This window comes from Panulirus ornatus, chromosome 46 (assembly GCF_036320965.1).
Source record: "Panulirus ornatus isolate Po-2019 chromosome 46, ASM3632096v1, whole genome shotgun sequence".
Lineage (NCBI taxonomy): Eukaryota > Metazoa > Arthropoda > Malacostraca > Decapoda > Palinuridae > Panulirus > Panulirus ornatus.
This window is the reverse complement of record NC_092269.1, coordinates 30,554,580-30,575,842: the sequence shown is the minus strand read 5'-3', so window position 1 is coordinate 30,575,842 and position 21,263 is coordinate 30,554,580. Positions and strand designations below refer to the sequence as shown.

The 21,263-nt window shown below is 50.8% G+C and overlaps 1 protein-coding gene across 3 annotated transcripts in view; it reads left to right on the top strand.

Moving 5' to 3' along the window:
* LOC139763181 (uncharacterized) overlaps positions 1 to 21,263 on the top strand; it is a 155,398-nt gene that overhangs the window by 99,201 nt on the left and 34,934 nt on the right. For all 3 annotated transcript variants that reach the window (XM_071688900.1, XM_071688899.1, XM_071688901.1), the window contains exon 6: positions 5,289 to 5,429. In XM_071688900.1, coding sequence (XP_071545001.1) covers positions 5,289 to 5,429 — 141 coding nt within the window. The remainder of the gene's footprint in view (positions 1 to 5,288; positions 5,430 to 21,263) is intronic.

The following is a 21,263-nucleotide window of genomic DNA, read 5'->3' as shown; positions in this document are numbered from 1 at the left end:
CTTATGGCCAAGATAACAGACCAGTCAACTCCTTATGGCTAAGATAACAGACCAGTCAACTCCTTATGGCCAAGATAACAGATCAGTCAACTCTTTATGGCCAAGATAACAGACCAGTCAACTCCTTATGGCTAAGATAACAGACCTGTCAACTCCTTATGGCCAAGATAACAGACCTGTCAACTCCTTATGGCCAAGATAACAGACCAGTCAACTCCTTATGGCCAAGATAACAGACCTGTCAACTCCTTATGGCCAAGATAACAGACCTGTCAACTCCTTATGGCCAAGATAACAGACCAGTCAACTCCTTATGGCCAAGATAACAGACCAGTCAACTTCTTATGACCAAGATAAGAGATCAGTTAACTCCTTATGGCCAAGATAACAGACCAGTCAACTTATGGCCAAGATAACAGACCAGTCAACTTCTTATGGCCAAGATAACAGACCAGTTAACTCCTTATGGCCAAGATAACAGACCAGTCAACTTCTTATGGCCAAGATAACAGACCAGTCAACTCCTTATGGCCAAGATAACAGACCAGTCAACTCCTTATGGCCAAGATAACAGACCAGTCAACTTCTTATGGCCAAGATAACAGACCTGTCAACTCCTTATGGCCAAGATAACAGACCTGTCAACTCCTTATGGCCAAGATAACAGACCAGTCAACTCCTTATGGCCAAGATAACAGACCTGTCAACTCCTTATGGCCAAGATAACAGACCTGTCAACTCCTTATGGCCAAGATAACAGACCAGTCAACTCCTTATGGCCAAGATAACAGACCAGTCAACTTCTTATGACCAAGATAAGAGATCAGTTAACTCCTTATGGCCAAGATAACAGACCAGTCAACTCCTTATGGCCAAGATAATAGACCAGTCAACTCCTTATGGCCAAGATAACAGACCAGTCAACTGCTTATGGCCAAGATAACAGACCAGTCAACTCCTCATAGTTTAAGATCACAAACCAGCTATTCCCTCAAACAACAGATGGCCCTAATCACCAATTCACAAACAAGGTCTGCCTCCAACATGGCGGCCAATCGTGTGTGACCTAATCATTAGCAGGCAACCCACCTCATTTGTCCCCTTACATCCACCCCCCTACATTATGGACCCCCCCCCAGACCCCCCCGGGGGGGGATCTCTGGGGTTAATCGTGTGTTAGCTTAAATGTCCACGCAGACTGTTGGGTCGTTAAGTACCCACGTTGCATCGTAGGTGGTTCCTGGTCGTTTGGGACGGACGACACACAATCACCCTTTCCAATCCTGGGCTGTGCCTACAAGTGGATTGTGTACTGGTGGGGTTAAGAGATTGGGCGGCCTGCGCTCCCCCCCACACATGTGTACAACTCTCCACCACCCCACCCCCTCCCCGTACAAAGCAAATAGGTAATTAAAGAAAGGTGATTACGAGTGTTGGTAATTATAAATAGGTGATTATGAGTGTAGGTAATTATAAATGGGTGATTACGAGTGTAGGTAATTATAAATGGTGATTACGAGTGTAGGTAATTATAAATAGGTGATTACGAGTGTAGGTAATTATAAATAGGTGATTACGAGTGTAGGTAATTATAAATGGGTGATTACGAGTGTAGGTAATTATAAATGGGTGATTACGAGTGTAGGTAATTATAAATGGTGATTACGAGTGTAGGTAATTATAACATGACGAGTCAATCCTCATGGCCAAGATAACAGACCTAGTCAATCCTCATAGTTTACGGTAGATCAAAACCAGGTATTCCTCAAGTACAACAGATGGCCCTAAGTTACCAATTCACATAAAGGTCTGCACTCCAACATGGAGGCCAATTTATGTGCCTATCTATCTAGAGGCAACCACTCATTTTCCCGGTATTACATCCACCCCTAATTTAATGGACCCCCCGTGACCCCCCGGGGGGGATCTCTGAGGTTGATTACGTTGTGTTAGTCTTAAATAGGTTACGAGTACGTGTTTAGGGGTGTTAACGTACCCACGTGTAGTAATACGTAATAGGTGGTTCCTGAGTCGTTTGGGGTGGGACGACTCATCAATCACCCTAGGTCCATTCCTGGGCTGTGGGTAATCATAATGGATTGAGTTACGGTGGGGTTAAGAGATGGTGTCGGCTGCGCGCCCCCCACACATGTGTAGAACTCTCCTCCACCCCACCTCCGTACAAGCAATAGGTAATTAAAGATAGGTGATTACGAGTGTAGGTAATTATAAGTAGGTGATTACGAGTGTAGGTAATCATAAATAGGTGATTACGAGTGTAGGTAATTATAAATAGGTGATTACGAGTGTAGGTAATTATAAATAGGTGATTACGAGTGTAGGTAATTATAAATAGGTGATTACGAGTGTAGGTAATTATAAATAGGTGATTACGAGTGTAGGAATCGTTACATACAGTAGCTATCAAACTAAGGTTATAGGAAGGGTCTTCTAAGCTGGCTATAATGCTATAGACACCCCCCCCCCCAAGAAAATACAACAGCGTCAAGAAAATACAACCAAGAAGATACAGTAGCTGTAGATACAGTAGCTGTAGTGGTGTGAGCAGACAGCAACGTCAGCATTTGAACCAACCAATCTATATGCATCTAACCTTCTCCGTAACACTGGTATACAATCATACAAAAGTTTATAGATAGAAATTATATAGAAAAAAAGTTTTTATTTTCTACTTTGTCACAGCGAAAGTTGCGTCTTGTGTGTGTCATACTCACAACACTGGGAGAAAATGTGTGTGTGTGTGTGTGTGTGTGTGTGTGTGTGTGGGGGGGGGTTGTTGGGGTGGGAGGTGAGGGGGAGGTGTTGGGGGTTGTGGGGGTGTGTGGTGGGGGTTGTGGGGGTGTATGGTGGAGGGTTGTTGGGAGTGTGTGGGGGTGTATGGTGGGGGGTTGTTTCGGGTGTGGTGTGGGGTTGGGGGGGTGTGTGGTGGATGGGGTTGTTGTTGGGGGTGTGTGGTAGGGGTGGTTGTTGGGGGGTGTGCGGTGGGGGTGGTTGTTGGAGGTGTGTTGTGGGGGTTGTAGGGATGTGTGGTGGGGTTGTTGGGGGTGTGCGGTGGGGGTGTGAGGTAGGGGGTGGTTGTTGGGGTTGTGTGTGAGGATAACACTATTGATGTGAACTCTGCCAAACTGTGGAGAGAGAGAGAGAGAGAGAGAGAGAGAGAGAGAGAGAGAGAGAGAGAGAGAGAGAGAGAGAGAGAGAGGCCTTCGTCGCCAACCTCCCCCTCCTCCCTCCTCCCTTCCCCCTCCCTCACCCCCCTCCCTTCACCCCCCCACCCTCCCATCACCCCTCCCCCCCAACCCCACCCCACCACCACAACCACCTTCCGTCATTACGGAGGCGACCAACAAAAACAAAACAAAAAAAAAAGGTGTAGAAAACGGGAGAGGGGGTGGGGCTGGGGGTTGTTGAGAGAGGGAAAAAGAAAAAAAATAAAGGGCGGGGGGGGGGGAGGGTGGGGGTGGAATGTGACATAGAAAAAAGAAAGAGAAAGAGACGCGGTGGTAGGCCGGTCGGCACCTAGGTTGGATGCGTCACCAGAATACGAATGAGGTTTGGGGGAGGTGGTAAATACGTGGCCGTGCTCAGTGTATATCCACACTGTTGTTTTCTTATTCCCTCGCCCCCAGGAGCCTGCTGGTGCAATAGTTGTGGCTCTACGAGTACGATACTTGTAGACTCTTAAGTACGATAACTTTGCCTCTACAGTACGATTTCTGTAGTGTTTCAGAACGATAACTTCGAGTCTGCAGTACGACGGTTGTAGTGTTTGAGTACGATAACTTTGCTCTAACGATACCTGTAGTCTTTGAGTACGATAACTCTGCTCTAACGATATCTGTAGTCTTTAAGTACGATAACTTTGCTCTAACGATAGCTGTAGTCTTTAAGTACGATAACTTTGCTCTAACGATATCTGTAGTCTTTAAGTACGATAACTTTGCTCTAACGATACCTGTAGTCTTTGAGTACGATAACTTTGCTCTAACGATATCTGTAGTCTTTAAGTACGATAACTTTGCTTCTACGGTACGATTTCTTTAGTCTTGAAGTACGATAACGTTGTTTCCAAAGTACGATAACTATAGTCTTTTTATGACGAAATCTTTGACTCAACACATACAGCATCTTTTATGATACGTTTAACTCTTGAATTCGACGTTTTGAACATTCAAATACTTTTAATAACTTCACATTTCATGTGCAATCTCTAAGTACAATAACTTTTGACTCTTCCTTGCTCTATCTGTAACTTTAAAGGATAAAAACTTTGCCTCTAAGTAATACAAATGAGGTATTTCAATGTTTTTCTTTAAGTACGATAACTTTTCTCTCTCTTTACAGTATGATAAGTTTGTCATTTTCGTACGATACATTTGATGCCTACGTACGATATCTTTAATCTTCAGGGCTACGATACTGGGAATCGTTAAGTACGATACAACATTGAGTCATTAGAGCTATACTCTAAGGCATGTAGGTACGATAATTCCCACTCTTCAGGGCAGCTCCGTCGCCTTTAAGGACAGCAAGTACCTCACAATAACCCGGGGGTTGTTGTTGTTGTTGTTGTTGTTGTTGTTGTTGTGAGATTATCTCCTTCAGATAAGAGTCTCCTCACAAGATAAGCCCGCCCCCCTCCCCCCCCCCCCCCGCACTTATAATCCACTTATAATCCCACTTTCCCTCCTCTTCACCCTTCCCTACAGAACTTCCGCGGCAGTATACTACGTCTACTCCACACATAACGGCGTCGCTCCTCTTTTTCTTTCTTCATTTTTTTTTGGTGTTTTTCTCTTACCTTTTCATGGCTGAGATGTGAAGGTAGGTAACCCCTTTTTTTCTATTATCTTTATTCCACTCGATTATCTCATTGTCTCTCGCACCGTAGGAGACTTCCCAGTGTCTCCCACGAGATAACGACCTTACGAGAACCATTAGGTCTACCTGTTATCTCTCCCAGTGTTCTATTGGAGCAGGATTGGCCAATCCTATGGCCCACAGAACACGAGAATTGACCACCATGTCATACGGTACGACAACTCCTTGTGTATCGAAGACATTCAAAGACATTAAAGTATGGCTTACTGACCTCGACTTCTGGTGGCCATAATATGTATCAACATACATATAAATTAAATATGTATCATATGAATATTTAACTTAATAACCTTTAATCACTGGCATCCATTCAGTCTCTTAATGTAGCCCCATGTATAACCGAGGATGTATGACTATCATCGTACCTCTGTCATCTCTCCCCCCCCCAGGGCACTATATGTTCATCGAGGCTTCGATCCCCCGCGAACATGGCCACCGTGCACTCCTGTACTCTCCCGTCTTCAGCGCCTCCGGGCCCGATACCCTCTCCTGCTTCTCCTTCTACTACCACATGTACGGCAACAATTCAGGTAAGGCGGCGCCCCTGGAGCCAAAGACGGGGAGTCGAAAGCCAGCCAAGGTAAGGACTTCGTGCGCCCCCTGGAGCCAAAGACGGGGAGTCGAAAGCCAGCCAAGGTAAGGACTTCGTGCGCCCCCTGGGGCCAAAGACGGGGAGTCGAAAGCTAGCCAAGGTAAGGGCTTCGTGCGCCCCCTGGGGCCAAAGACGGGGAGTCGAAAGCCAGCCAAGGTAAGGGCTTCGTGCGCCCCCTGGGGCCAAAGACGGGGAGTCGAGAGCCAGCCAAGGTAAGAAGGACTTCGTGCGCCCCCTGGGGCCAAAGACGGGGAGTCGAAAGTCAGCCAAGGTAAGGACTTCGTGCGCTCCCTGGGGCCAAAGACGGGGAGTCGAAAGCCAGCCAAGGTAAGAAGGACTTCGTGCGCCCCCTGGGGCCAAAGACGGGGAGTCGAAAGCCAGCCAAGGTAAGGGCTTCGTGCGCCCCCTGGGGCCAAAGACGGGGAGTCGAAAGCCAGCCAAGGTAAGAAGGACTTCGTGCGCCCCCTGGGGCCAAAGACGGGGAGTCGAGAGCCAGCCAAGGTAAGAAGGACTTCGTGCGCCCCCTGGGGCCAAAGACGGGGAGTCGAAAGTCAGCCAAGGTAAGGACTTCGTGCGCTCCCTGGGGCCAAAGACGGGGAGTCGAAAGCCAGCCAAGGTAAGAAGGACTTCGTGCGCCCCCTGGGGCCAAAGACGGGGAGTCGAAAGCCAGCCAAGGTAAGGGCTTCGTGCGCCCCCTGGGGCCAAAGACGGGGAGTCGAAAGCCAGCCAAGGTAAGAGGCTTCGTGCGCCCCCTGGGGCCAAAGACGGGGAGTCGAAAGCCAGCCAAGGTAAGGGCTTCGTCTGTGTCACATAAGGTGTGTGTGTGGAGGTAACTAGAGTGCTATAGAAGGGCGACTCACACGAGGACGATAGAGAAATGCTTTTGTCTTCTGTGTCCTCACACTGCAGGTGTGTGTGTGTGTGTGTGTGTGTGTGTGTGTGTGTCCATCTCTCTACTGGCACTGCGGAGGGCGGGAGTTTGACGCGGTCACGAGCGAGCGAGAGAGAGAGAGAGAGAGAGAGAGAGAGAGAGAGAGAGAGAGAGAGAGAGAGAGAGAGAGATGCACTGCTTTGTCTATGGGTCTCAAACAGAGAGAGAGAGAGAGAGAGAGAGAGAGAGAGAGAGAGAGAGAGAGAGAGAGAGAGAGAGAGACAGACAGATATGCACTGCTTTGTCTATGGGTTTCAAACAGAGAGAGAGAGAGAGAGAGAGAGAGAGAGAGAGAGAGAGAGAGAGAGAGAGAGAGAGAGAGAGAGAGAGAGAATGCACTGCATTGTCTATGGGTCTCAAACAAGAGAGAGAGAGAGAGAGAGAGAGAGAGAGAGAGAGAGAGAGAGAGAGAGAGAGACAGAGGGAGGATGTGTGTGTGTGTGTGTGTGGGAGGGAGAGAGGGGAGGAATGCAGATCGCTGTGAATAGCGGTATGCGATGCAGTGTTTGCACAGCTTAACCTGGTATTGATAAGCGGTTGGTGAGGGGTGAGGTGGGGGGGGTGTAGGGAGAAGGAGGGAGGGAGGGAGGGAGGGAGGGAGGGAGGGAGGGGAGGGTGGTGAAAGTGGGCGGGGTGAGGGTGAAGGGTGTGTGGGTAGAGCGGAGGGAGGGAGGGAGGGAGGCGCTATGAACTCTGAGGCCTGGAGACCTTCTGGGGTCAGGGGATCGAGGGGAGAGGAAGGGAAAGGGGAAGGGAGGGAAGGGGAGAAGGGAGGGAAGGGAGGTAGGGAGGAACTTCATTGTTCATGTTCTGCTCCGGGTAAGAACTCGCAGAACACTTCATCGTTGAGACAAAAGTCTGTCTTTCTCTCTCTCTCTCCCCCCCTAACCCCATCCATCCATCCCCCCACGCCATGGCCTGGGTAAACAATGGGTGCAGGAGAGAGAGAGAGAGAGAGAGAGAGAGAGAGAGAGAGAGAGAGAGAGAGAGAGAGAAGGTGTACTGAACTCCGGGGGAGATGAGAGAGAGTGGATTCTGCTGGTCGCTGCTATGAAGGAAACAAGCAGTCGTGGACGATTCAGTCGACAGCTGCTGATCTAAATGTCTCCAGGTCTTGGCTCACGGAGGGACCAGGTCACGTCTTGGCTCACGGAGGGACCAGGTCACGTCTTGGCTCACGGAGGGACCAGGTCACGTCTTGGCTCACGGAGGGACCAGGTCACCTCTTGGCTCACGGAGGGACAAGGTCGCGTCTTGGCTCACGGAGGGACCAGGTCACCTCTTGGCTCACGGAGGGACAAGGTCAGTCGTCTTGGCTCACGGAGGGACAAGGTCACGTCTTGGCTCACGGAGGGGCCAGGTCACGTCTTGGCTCACGGAGGGACCAGGTCACGTCTTGGCTCACGGAGGGACCAGGTCACCTCTTGGCTCACGGAGGGACCAGGTCACGTCTTGGGTCACGGAGAGACCAGGTCACGTCTTGGCTCACGGAGGGACCAGGTCACGTCTTGGCTTACGGAGAGACCAGGTCACATCTTGGCTCACGGAGGAACCAGGTCACGCCTTGGCTCACGGAGGGACCAGGTCACGTCTTGGCTCACAGAGGAACCAGGTCACGTCTTGGCTCAAGGAGGAACCAGGTCACGTCTTGGCTCACGGAGGGACCAGGTCACGTCTTGGCTCACGGAGGAACCAGGTCACGTCTTGGCTCACGGAGGGACCAGGTCACGTCTTGGCTCACGGAGGGACCAGGTCACTTCTTGGCTCACGGAGGAACCAGGTCACGTCTTGGCTCAGGGAGGGACCAGGTCACGTCTAGGCTCACGGAGGGACCAGGTCACGTCTTGGCTCACGGAGGGACCAGGTCACGTCTTGGCTCACGGAGGGACCAGGTCACGTCTTGGCTCACGAAGGGACCAGGTCACGTCTTGGCTCACGAAGGGACCAGGTCACGTCTTGGCTCACGGAGGGACCAGGTCACGTCTTGGCTCACGGAGGGACCAGGTCACGTCTTGGCTCACGGAGGGACCAGGTCACGTCTTGGCTCACGGAGGGACCAAGTCACGTCTTGGCTCACGAAGGGACCAGGTCACGTCTTGGCTCACGGAGGGACCAGGTCACGACTTGGCTCACGGAGGGACCAGGTCACGTCTTGGCTCACGGAGGAACCAGGTCACATCTTGACTCACGGAGGGACCAGGTCACGTCTTGGCTCACGGAGGGACCAGGTCACGTCTTGGCTCTCGGAGGGACCAGGTCACGTCTTGGCTCACGGAGGGACCAGGTCACTTCTTGGCTCACGGAGGAACCAGGTCACATCTTGACTCACGGAGGGACCAGGTCACGTCTTGGCTCACGGAGGGACCAGGTCACGTCTTGGCTCACGGAGGAACCAGGTCACGTCTTGGCTCACGGTGGGACCAGGTCACGTCTTGGCTCACGGAGGGACCAGGTCACGTCTTGGCTCACGGAGGGACCAGGTCACGTCTTGGCTCACGGAGGGACCAGACCAGTTCTTAGCTCAGGTGCCAGCACGTTACCCCAAGACTGAGCTCAGGAGCTGCTGCAGCAGGAGGAGCAGGAGGAGGAGGAGGAGGAGGAGGAGGAGGAGGAGGAGGAGGAGGAGGAGGAGCAGGAGGAGGAGCAGGAGGAGGAGGAGGAGGAGGAGGAGCAGCAGCAGCAGCAGGAGGAGGAGGAGGAGTAGCAGGAGGAGGAGGAGGAAGAGCAGCAGCAGCAGAATCAGTAGTAGCAGTATCAGGAGGAGGAGGAGCAGCAGGGAGGAGGAGTAGCAGGAGGAGGAGGAGGAGGAGGAGGAGGAGGAGCAGCCCCCTCATCATCTCCCTGACCTCACCAGCTGCAGCTCCAGACATACACACACACTCAATAACCGAATTCCAGCAGCCGCCCGCCCAGCCCGCCCAGCCGCCCAGCCCGCCCAGCAGCCCAGGTCGCCCAGCTCGCCCCAACGCCACTACCGGGAATGATCACAGGCATCATTACCAATGGTATTGATACGCATAAGCATTATTGCCAAGGTTATTAATACGCACAGGTGAGTGAGCGAGGGTCCAGCCCTAGCCAGACCCGCCCGAGCTGGGAGGGAAGAGGAGGGAGAGGAGGGAGGGAGGGCACCGCTGAGGATCGGGTGTCGCTCCCAAATTAGCCAGTCTGTCTCCTGTCAGATCCAATCATCCAATCCATTCTGAGTTAGCGGGAATCCCTGTCGGCCGATCATACACACACACATAAACCAATCCTTGATCTGTCTCTGCTCTATGTGTATGAATCATTGTCAGTTTATATGATTCATATATATATATATATATATATATATATATATATATATATATATATATATATATATATATATACCTATGAGTCCACGGGGAAAATGAAACACGATTAGTTCCCAAGTGCACTTTCGAGTAATAATCACATCATTTGGTAAACTTGTTTACCAAATGGCGTCCTAGCTTCGTCTCTTCGATGTATATCAACTGACTTTTATTTCTCTCTTGTGTCTCCCCTGATGATGTGATTATTACACGAAAGTGCACTTGGTAACTTATCGTGTTTCCTTTTCCCCGTGGACTCATAGGTATATCTTGATCACGCGCAAAATTGTGATCCTTTCCAATATATATATATATATATATATATATATATATATATATATATATATATAGTGTATTCTTGAGTCTGTGTCTTCGTCCGTATTCATGGATTCTTGTCCTCAGATTCTCCTAACCAATCAGAGTACATAAACGACCCACCCCCCCACACACACACACACAACAAAGTATCGTTCCAAAATTGACAGATAATTTTGGAAAATCCCCAATAATGTCACACGGAGCCTATTAGCCCCAGCTCAGAATCTCATAGCAATACTTTCCCGGATTTTCGATATAAATACACCGGTTTCATGGGATAAATTCCGGATTTCTGGGTATAAATACCTGGATTCTATACATTTCCGGATCCAGGGTATAATATAGAGGAAATGGGGCCAGCAATAGGTTTGGCATATCTATCTGTTGACTGGTATGATAGACTCTCACAGAGTCACTGATCATTTGTCTAAGTTCATTGCTTGACTATACCCTCGTCCCGAAGACCCCCTCGTTATAAGTGCCTAAGACCCCCTCGTTGAGTCTCGAAGACCCCTCGTTAAGTCTCTTGAAGACCCCTCGTTAATGATAAGTCTCGAAGACCCCCTCGTTAATGATAAGTGTCGAAGACCCCCTCGTTAATGATAAGTGTCGAAGACCCCCTCGTTAATGATAAGTGTCGAAGACCCCCTCGTTAATGATAAGTCTCGAAGACCCCCTCGTTAATGATAAGTCTCGAAGACCCCCTCGTTAATGATAAGTCTCGAAGACCCCTCGTTAGTGATAAGTCTCGAAGACCCCCTCGTTAATGATAAGTCTCGAAGACCCCTCGTTGGTGATAAGTCTCGAAGACCCCCTCGTTAATGATAAGTCTCGAAGACCCTCGTTGGTGATAAGTCTCGAAGACCCCTCGTTGGTGATAAGTCTCGAAGACCCCCTCGTTAATGATAAGTCTCGAAGACCCCTCGTTGGTGATAAGTCTCGAAGACCCCTCGTTGGTGATAAGTCTCGAAGACCCCTCGTTAATGATAAGTCTCGAAGACCCCTCGTTATAAGTCTCGAAGACCCCTCGTTATAAGTCTCGAAGACCCCTCGTTATAAGTCTCGAACACCCCTTCTTATAAGTCTCGAAGACCCCCTCGTTATAAGCCTCGAAGACCCCCTCGTTATAAGCCTCGAGGACCCATCGTTAAGTTATTAAAGACCTTCTGCATGGTCCCCTTAAGAGGATGAGAGGCTTTCAGAACACCATCCAGGTCTGTGAAGATGATGCAACCACGTCTCCTGTCGTCCACACGGGAGCGGAAGCGCACGCACGTCCCCTGGCCTTTGACGTACACACGAAGGATAAAAGTGAAGAGGACGTGTGTCAGCGAACCCCTTCCCCCTGGCGATCATCCGTGTGCACGTCCTGGCTGGCCATCCCCCGTGGGCGAACGGGGTGAATAAATCAGCCACGTTCAACGCCACTGGCAATGATTTTTTTCAGACAACGTTCAATGTTTTTTTTGGGGGGCCAGTTTGATTTATCCACCTCATGACAACCTTCAAAATTTCGAGAACAGCTTTCTGAACAGCTTAAAAAAAGAAAAGAAAAAAGAAGGCAAGTTTGAAAATATGAATTAAAGATGGTGTTGGTATGGGGCAAGGGATAATGGAATGTGATGGCTGAGAGTTTGGATGATGGAAAAGATACGCAAATCTAGATCAGAAAATAAATAATAAATGCCCCTTTTTTTTAGGAATTCATCCCTAAATCCTAAATACCATCTTTGAGGCAAATTACCTAAAAGGATCCGACCGTGTCTAAGGTGTTGGAGAGGCCAGCGTATGATGCTCGGGAAATGTCATCATTCCCACCCATTTCCTACCCCTTCCCTCCCTTCCCGCCCATTCCCTCTCTCTCTCACGGCTTCAGCGAGCCATTTCTACGCGACCCACAGCCATTTCACCTTCACCCTCGAGGGCAAAGTCAACATTAAAAAAAACCCCAGACGCTGGACCCTTGCTCGAATACCTCTGTGATGAAAAGCAGCCCTTTTTTGCCCCCCTTTTTCTCCCCCCCCCCCTTTCGTTTCCCCAAGGCCAAGGGAGGGGTCAAACGCGGGTTCGAACCCCCCCCCCCCAGGCCAGCCAGACCCCCCCCTGCCTCAATATGATTTCACGCGGTGTATACATCTATAAAGTCGTCCAGCTTTGAGTGAAATCTGACCTGCGTCTCTGTGCCACCTTCGTCTGCTGGAGACCTTTTCTTTTCCTCTTTTTTTTTTCCTTTTCTTTTTTTGGCTAAACGAGAATTCAGGCGTTCGCGTTTTCGTCCGCGTTCTCGTTCATCTTCGTGTGGTGGTCTGCGACACGCTCGATGTCTCGCGTCTTGCCCCATGGGAGAACATATGTCCTTCATCACTATATAACTCTCATGTGGCACGTTACGCCTCCGCACCAGTAGATAGAACGAGTAGATAGATAGAGAGATCCTCCACATGTATTGTCTATCATAGATTGACAACATGTTAGTTTGGGATTGGAAGGAGAAGGACTGACAACGCGTATGATTCTCTCGTTCGAGCGCTGCTTTCTCGTCACCTCTCTCTCTCTCTCTCTCTCTCTCTCTCTCTCTCTCTCTCTCTCTCTCTCTCCTGAACCAGAAATATCAGGTTTGATTTGATCTACTCCCTTATCCCATTTGTCCTCCTTGTGAACCTTCCCCTTACACCGCTACATGGGATTTAAAGGTTTTACTCCCTCCCCTACCTCCCTCCTTTTCCCTCCCTCCCTCCTTTTCCCTCCCTCCCTCTTGAGTTAACTCACTATTCTCGCCTCCTTCACGAAGGTTTATTGGTAAAGTTAAATTGGCTAAGGTTGTTACAAGGCCCACCGTCTCCGGGATGGCAACAGTGGCTCTTTTTTTGGGGGGAGGTGGGAGAGACGTCTTTTACCCTCCCCCGTAGCGAGACGAACCACCGACATACGAGTGTGTGTGTGTGTGTGTGAGAGAGAGAGAAACAGAGAGAGAGAGAGAGAGAGAGAGAGAGAGAGAGAGAGAGAGAGCGGGGGGAACACCTTGGCGGTGTTCTGCGTGATTGCTGGCGATGATCAACACCAGCGTAGCAGATTCGTAACGCATCCAGTGTGTGTGGCAACTTACCCCACATACGTGGCTATGGTAACGCACCCAGTGTGTGGCAACTTACCCCACATACGTGGCTATGGTAACGCATCCAGTGTGTGTGGCAACTTACCCCACATACGTGGCTATGGTAACGCACCCAGTGTGTGGCAACTTGTCCCACATACGTGGCTATGGTCTCCAAGTTAAAACCTCATACCCCAGGGTACGTCAAACCCTGAGGTTGAATGTCTGGTGTGAAAAGACGTGTGTTGTGTTATGCTCCGGCGACGACGGAGTTAAAACGAGAGTAACATTGCCTCACATGACTTGCCAGAGTCGACGCATGCGCAACGATTAAAAAACAAAAACAAAAGAATAATTCGACCACTTGAAGACCAAAAGAGGGTCACCTCTTCAGGCCACACTGGATCCGACTGAAGGCCACGGACTCCTGTGAATAAGGTTTCGGACCACCGCTATGATCAACCTAGGGAGGACAACTGGTCATTGCCTTGAAGGACCAGGCCATACCATCAAACGACCAGTTGTTAGACGGTAACAAATAGCATTTGTTTACTCGACGTGTAAACATATCTATCAATCAGGATTGTTTTGGTGCAGTCCATCGATAGGATGGGATAAAAGATGACATTATGGGAAGTATGAAGTGGCATAGAGGCTAAAAGATCGCATTATGGGAAGTATGAAGTGGCATAGAAGCTAAAAGATCGCATTATGGGAAGTATGAAGTGGCATAGAAGCTAAAAGATTTCATTATGGTTAGTATGAAGTGGCACAGAGGCCACCAGATCTGACCTCACCATCGGGTGGGTTATACACAGAGACTCCGGCGGCACAGCGAAGACAGAGTGCACACTCCAATGCCTGTGGACCCAGTAGGTGGACCCAGCAGCAGCAGCAGCTGAAGGACATCTCCAGCAGGAGCAGGAGCAGCTGAAGTACATCTCCAGCAGGAGCAGCTGAAGTACATCTCCAGCAGGAGCAGCTGAAGTACATCTCCAGCAGGAGCAGGAGCAGCTGAAGTGGATCTCCAGCAGGAGCAGCTGAAGTACATCTCCAGCAGGAGCAGGAGCAGTTGAAGGACAACTCTAGCAGCAGGAGCTGCAGCTGAAGTGGATCTCCAGCAGGAGCAGCTGAAGGCAGGAGCAGCTGAAGTACATCTCCAGTAGCAGCAGGAGGAGGACCCAGGTAAAGCAGCGCCACTGAACAGGATCTGCTGAAATCTCGAGGAAGGGATGTCAGGAGGAGGATTCTCCCAGGAGAACCTTCCTCGCGGAGAAACCCATCGGGGAGAGAACTATCAGGGGAGAGAACCATCAGGGGAGAGTAACATCGAGGAGAGAACTATCAGGGAGAGAGAATCACTGGGGAGAGAACCATCGGGGAGAGAACCATCAGGGAGAGAACCATCAGGGGAGAGAACCATCAGGGGAGAGAACCATCAGGGGAGAGTAACATCGAGGAGAGAACTATCAGGGAGAGAGAATCACTGGGGAGAGAACCATCGGGGAGAGAACCATCAGGGAGAGAACCATCAGGGGAGAGAACCATCAGGGGAGAGTAACATCGAGGAGAGAACTATCAGGGAGAGAGAATCACTGGGGAGAAACCCATCGGGGAGAGAACTATCAGGGGAGAGAACCATCAGGGAGAGAACCATCAGGGGAGAGAACCATCAGGGGAGAGAACCATCAGGGGAGAGAACCATCAGGGGAGAGACCCATCGAGGAGAGAACCATAAGGGAGAGAACCATCGGGGGAGAGAACCATCAGGGAGAGATCCATCAGGGGAGGGAACCATCGCGAAGAGAACCATCGGGGGAGAGCACCATCCTGAAGGACCAATCGGGGAGAGAACCGTGGAGAAATCAAGAGATAATTCCAGAAGATCTCTTCACCTCTTTTAAGACACGACATTTCCCTCGTCTCTGTGGACAGGAGGTGCCCATCTCTCCCTCCTTCCCTCCCTCCTTCCCTCCTTCCCTCCTTCAATCCCTCCCTCCCTCCCTCAATCCCTCCCTCCTCCCCCTCCCTCGCTTGTGTTGACGGATCCAAGAGGGATTTCAAGAGGCATGAGAAGGATTATCGTGCCATAACTTCTCGCCATTTTTGTCTCTCGGGTGTGTGGTGGGCGGGTAAACATGATGTGCACTTGGGTAATGTTGGTCAGACTCGTAATGGAAGAGAAGTCGTCTGGGCTCAATAGACACACACACACACACACACACACATACACACACACACACACACACACCCATAGACACACACACACACCCATAGACACACACACACACACACACCCATAGACACACACAGACACACACACATACACACTGTCGTACGTAAGTGTTTTGAATTATCGTACTCCGGTGTTTCTTATCGTACGCGGGAAGTTAGGTTCACTGTGCCCCAGTGTTTGCTGTCGTACAGAGGAAGTTAGATTATCATACACTGTTGCTGCCTCTTATCGCATCCAGGAAGTTAGATCGACTCACTAGAAGCCTTTTTATCGTTTATAGGAAGTTAGACTCTCGGATATCCGATCTGGTTATCGTAAATAAGAAATCTATCATACTTTAGCTATCACTATCGTATACAGGAAAGTGGATTATCGTACTCCTGCGCTTGCTATCGTGTAGAGGAAATTATCGTACTCCAGTCCCTGTTATCGTACACAGTGTTGTGGATTATCGTACTCCTGCGCTTGCTATCGTGTAGAGGAAATTATCGTACTCCAGTCCCTGTTATCGTACACAGTGTTGTGCATTATCGTACTTCAATGGCTGTTCTCGTGAAGAGGAAGCTACATTATCGTACGGGACTCGTCAAAGTGTCGTACACCAGGGGATAAACCAGTCCCCTTCACCTCTCGCCTGGTTACACGGGGTTAGAGAGATGCCCCTACGAACCTTCCCTTCCCCCCCGTCTCCCCCTTATCTCCCCACGAGCTCTACCCTACTCTGGAACTTTGACCTCCCCAGCGGGGGAGGGGAGATCTCTCAAGATACGCCCGGGGGAGAGGAGAGGGGAAGGGGAGGGGAAGGGGAGGAAGGGGGGAGGAAGGGGGGGATCATTGCACTAATTGCCTTGTCCATTTATCACCAGCGGGGGAGGGGGAGGGGAGGGAGGGGGCGCCCCCCCCCCAGCATCGCCATTCCCTCCTCCTCCCCTCCTCCCCTCCCCCACTTCCCCATCTCCCCCCTCAACTTTGGGGAGAAAACTTGTGATTTCTTTAACTTTCTTTTTTTCTTTCTCGGGCTGGTGAGATTTCAGTGATTTTTGGACATATCCGGGCGAGCAAGTTGGCTCCTCCCAACTTGAAAATGGAATGTGGGCCCCCACTGAAAAGACTGGGGTAAAAAAAGAAAAAAAAAGGGGGGGGGGGAGGGGGGCGCCCGCCCCCGAGGCCAGAGATAAAAGTTTGGCCCGAGACTCGAGGATTATCTGCCACGGAGAGAGAGAGAGAGAGAGAGAGAGAGAGAGAGAGAGAGAGAGAGAGAGAGAGAGAGAGACAGAGAGAGATTATATATATATATATATATTTTTTTTTTTTTCAAACTATTCGCCATTTCCCGCGTTAGCGAGGTAGCGTTAAGAACAGAGGACTGGGCCATTGAGGGAATATCCTCACCTGGCCCCCTTCTCTGTTCCTTCTTTTGGAGGAAAAAAAAAAAAAACAAAAAAAAAAAAAATATATATATATATATATATATATATATATATATATATATATATATATATATATAAACACGAAGCACCTAAGAGGACCAGACTAATCTCCCCCGGGAGATATACCAGGGGGGGGCAACGAGAGATATACCAGGGGGGGGCAACGAGAGATATACCAGGGGGGGGCAACGAGAGATATACCAGGGGGAGCAACGAGAGATATACCAGGGGGGGCAACGAGAGATATACCAGGGGGGGCAACGAGAGATATACCAGGGGGGGCAACGAGAGATATACCAGGGGGGGCAACGAGAGATATACCAGGGGGGGCAACGAGAGATATACCAGGGGGGGGGGAACGAGAGATATACCAGGGGGGGAACGAGAGATATACCAGGGGGGGGCAACGAGAGATATACCAGGGGGGGGGAACGAGAGATATACCAGGGGGGCAACGAGAGATATACCAGGGGGGAGCAACGAGAGATATACCAGGGGGGGCAACGAGAGATATACCAGGGGGAGCAACGAGAGATATACCAGGGGGGGCAACGAGAGATATACCAGGGGGGGGCAACGAGAGATATACCAGGGGGGGGCAACGAGAGATATACCAGGGGGGGCAACGAGAGATATACCAGGGGGAGCAACGAGAGATATACCAGGGGGGGGCAACGAGAGATATACCAGGGGGGGGCAACGAGAGATATACCAGGGGGAGCAACGAGAGATATACCAGGGGGGGGCAACGAGAGATATACCAGGGGGGGGCAACGAGAGATATACCAGGGGGGAGCAACGAGAGATATACCAGGGGGGAGCAACGAGAGATATACCAGGGGGGGCAACGAGAGATATACCAGGGGGGGCAACGAGAGATATACCAGGGGGGGGCAACGAGAGATATACCAGGGGGGGCAACGAGAGATATACCAGGGGGGGGCAACGAGAGATATACCAGGGGGGGCAACGAGAGATATACCAGGGGGGGCAACGAGAGATATACCAGGGGGGGGCAACGAGAGATATACCAGGGGGGGGCAACGAGAGATATACCAGGGGGGGGCAACGAGAGATATACCAGGGGGGGCAACGAGAGATATACCAGGGGGGGGCAACGAGAGATATACCAGGGGGGGGCAACGAGAGATATACCAGGGGGGGGCAACGAGAGATATACCAGGGGGGGGCAACGAGAGATATACCAGGGGGGGGCAACGAGAGATATACCAGGGGGGGGCAACGAGAGATATACCAGGGGGGGCAACGAGAGATATACCAGGGGGGGGGAACGAGAGATATACCAGGGGGGGCAACGAGAGATATACCAGGGGGGGCAACGAGAGATATACCAGGGGGGGCGGGGGAACCCACATGAGGAAGCCGGGGCCTGCGTAGCGCGTATGAAAGCGTACGAGGCAACAAAAAATGGGGGTGGAGGGGGGTAGGGGGTAGGGAAGGGGGGAAGGGAGGGGAGGCTCCATGGGAGGGAGAGAGAACACTGGACGCCGACACAAACAGTTGAGTGGAACACAGGCAAGGTGACTGGCGTAAGATAAGAGCACCAGGGTTACGGCTCAGCGAGGAGGAGAGGGGAAGGGTTCGAGTCCTACGAAGAAAATGGTGTTCAATGCCCTTCATCATGCCATTTATAATACCCTTCATCATGCCATTTTATAACACCATTCTTCACACTTATACCGTCAATCTTGTCTGAGAATTTACATTGTGATATTGAAATTTGAAATGTCAAAATCTATACACTTCAAAATCTACCCAGAGCTTCACATGTCTTCCTGAAAATTAGATAAGAAATATATCTATTTCTATTTAGTATATATATATATATATATATTTATTTGTGCTTGGTACTGATTTATTTCAAAGCAATAACGATTTTGATCTTTATTTTTTCAATATCACGACGCAGAATATTCAGTGGAATATTCAGTGGATCTTCACATACTCTCTCTGTCTCCCACTGTTTATATTCTAGTGTTACTCATGTATTGTAACACCCACTCCCACCTGGCTGGCTGATCTCGACCCAACTGGTCGAAGTCGTCGTCACAGCCCATCCTCACCCACCCACCCCACCTCCTCCACCTCCTCCACCTCCTCCACCCACCACAATATGGATCGAAGTGGGTGAGCGAAGGGGTTATCACCCCCCATCTCCCCACCTCCAGAGATTCGAGGCGCCCCCATGACCTTACAGTGGGGAGGGGTCCAAGGTCAAACACTATAATGAATTTCTCTCCCCTACCACCCCACACATATCTACCCTACCACCCCACACATATCTACCCTACCACCCCACACATATCTACCCTACCACCCCACACATATCTACCCTACCACCCCACACATATCTACCCTACCACCCCACACATTTCTACCCTACCACCCCACACATATCTACCCTACCACCCCACACATTTCTACCCTACCACCCCACACATTTCTACCCTACCACCCCACACATTTCTACCCTACCACCCCACACATTTCTACCCAACCATCCCACACATTTCTACCCTACCACCCCACCCATTTCTACCCTACCACCCCACACATTTCTACCCTACCACCCCACCCATTTCTACCCTACCACCCCACACATTTCTACCCTACCACCCCACACATTTCTACCCTACCACCCCACACATTTCTACCCTACCACCCCACCCATTTCTACCCTACCACCCCACACATTTCTACCCTACCACCCCACACATTTTTACCCTACCACCCCACACATTTCTACCCTACCACCCCACACATTTCTATCCTACCACCCCACAAATTTCTACCTATCTCCCCACAAACTACCCCACATATTTCTACCCTATCACCCCCACCCATTTCTACCTAACAACACCTCAAATTTCTACATTACCAATCGTCAGACATCTATTCCCTCACCCAATGAACATCTACTATACAACTCTACAAACATCTACTCTACCATCCCACAAACATCTACCCAACCACTCTACAAACATCTACTCTACCATCCCACAAACATCTACTCTGCCATCCCATAAACATCTACTCTACCACTCCACAAACATCTACTCTGCCACCCAGAATGTTTTCCTCTCCAGCCTGTATGATCCATCAAATCACGACAGCCACAATCCACCAGGTCCCTCCCCACGATCTCTGGACTCCACCAGGTCCCTCCCAAGACCTCTAGACTCCACCAGGACCCTCCCTAGAACTCTAGACCCCACCAGGTCCCTCCCTACGACCTCTAGACCCCACCAGGTCCCTCCCTACAACCTCTAGACTCCACCAGGTCCCTCCCTACGACCTCTAGACCCCACCAGGACCCTCCCTAGAACTCTAGACCCCACCAGGTCCCTCCCTACGACCTCTAGACCCCACCAGGTCCCTCCCTACAACCTCTAGACTCCACCAGGTCCCTCCCTACGACCTCTAGACCCCACCAGGTCCCTCCCTACAACCTCTAGACTCCACCAGGTCTCTCCCTACGACCTCTAGACTCCACCAGGTCCCTCCCTACGACCTCTAGACTCCACCAGGTCCCTCCCTACGACCTCTAGACTCCACCAGGTCCCTCCCTACAACTTCTAGACTCCACCAGGTCCCTCCCTACGACCTCTAGACCCCACCAGGTCCCTCCCTACAACCTCTAGACTCCACCAGGTCCCTCCCTACGACCTCTAGACTCCACCAGGTCCCTCCCTACAACTTCTAGACTCCACCAGGTCCCTCCCTACGACCTCTAGACCCCACCAGGTCCCTCCCTACAACCTCTAGACTCCACCAGGTCCCTCCCTACGACCTCTAGACTCCACCAGGTCCCTCCCTACAACTTCTAGACTCCACCAGGTCCCTCCCTACGACCTCTAGACCCCACCAGGTCCCTCCCTACAACCTCTAGACTCCACCAGGTCCCTCCCTACGACCTCTAGACTCCACCAGGTCCCTCCCTACAACCTCTAGACTCCACCAGGTCCCTCCCTCTAAGATCCAGCACTCCGTGGCCTCCCTACACTCCAACCATCCTTCACGATACACCAACGTACGACCTCCACTCCTCCAAGATCACCCTCCTCCCTCCTCCAAGATCACCCTCCTCCTCCTCCTCCCTCCTCCTCCAAGATCACCCTCCTCCTCCTCCTTCTACTCCTCCAAGATCACCTTCCTCCTCCTCCTCCCTCCTCCACAGACGACCCTCGCTCTAAGATAACTCACCACAGACCATCACCACCTGAGCATCTAAGATAACCCCTTCATGGTCCTCTGCAAAGACCAAGATCACCTTTAACCTGCAGTCTCACGGCGGCTGAAGACCACACCATGCAACCACCACCATCCCTCTCTCTCTCTCTCTCTCTCTCTCTCTCTCTCTCACCCGAAGACCCATCACCCCATCCACCCATCACCCCATCCACCCAT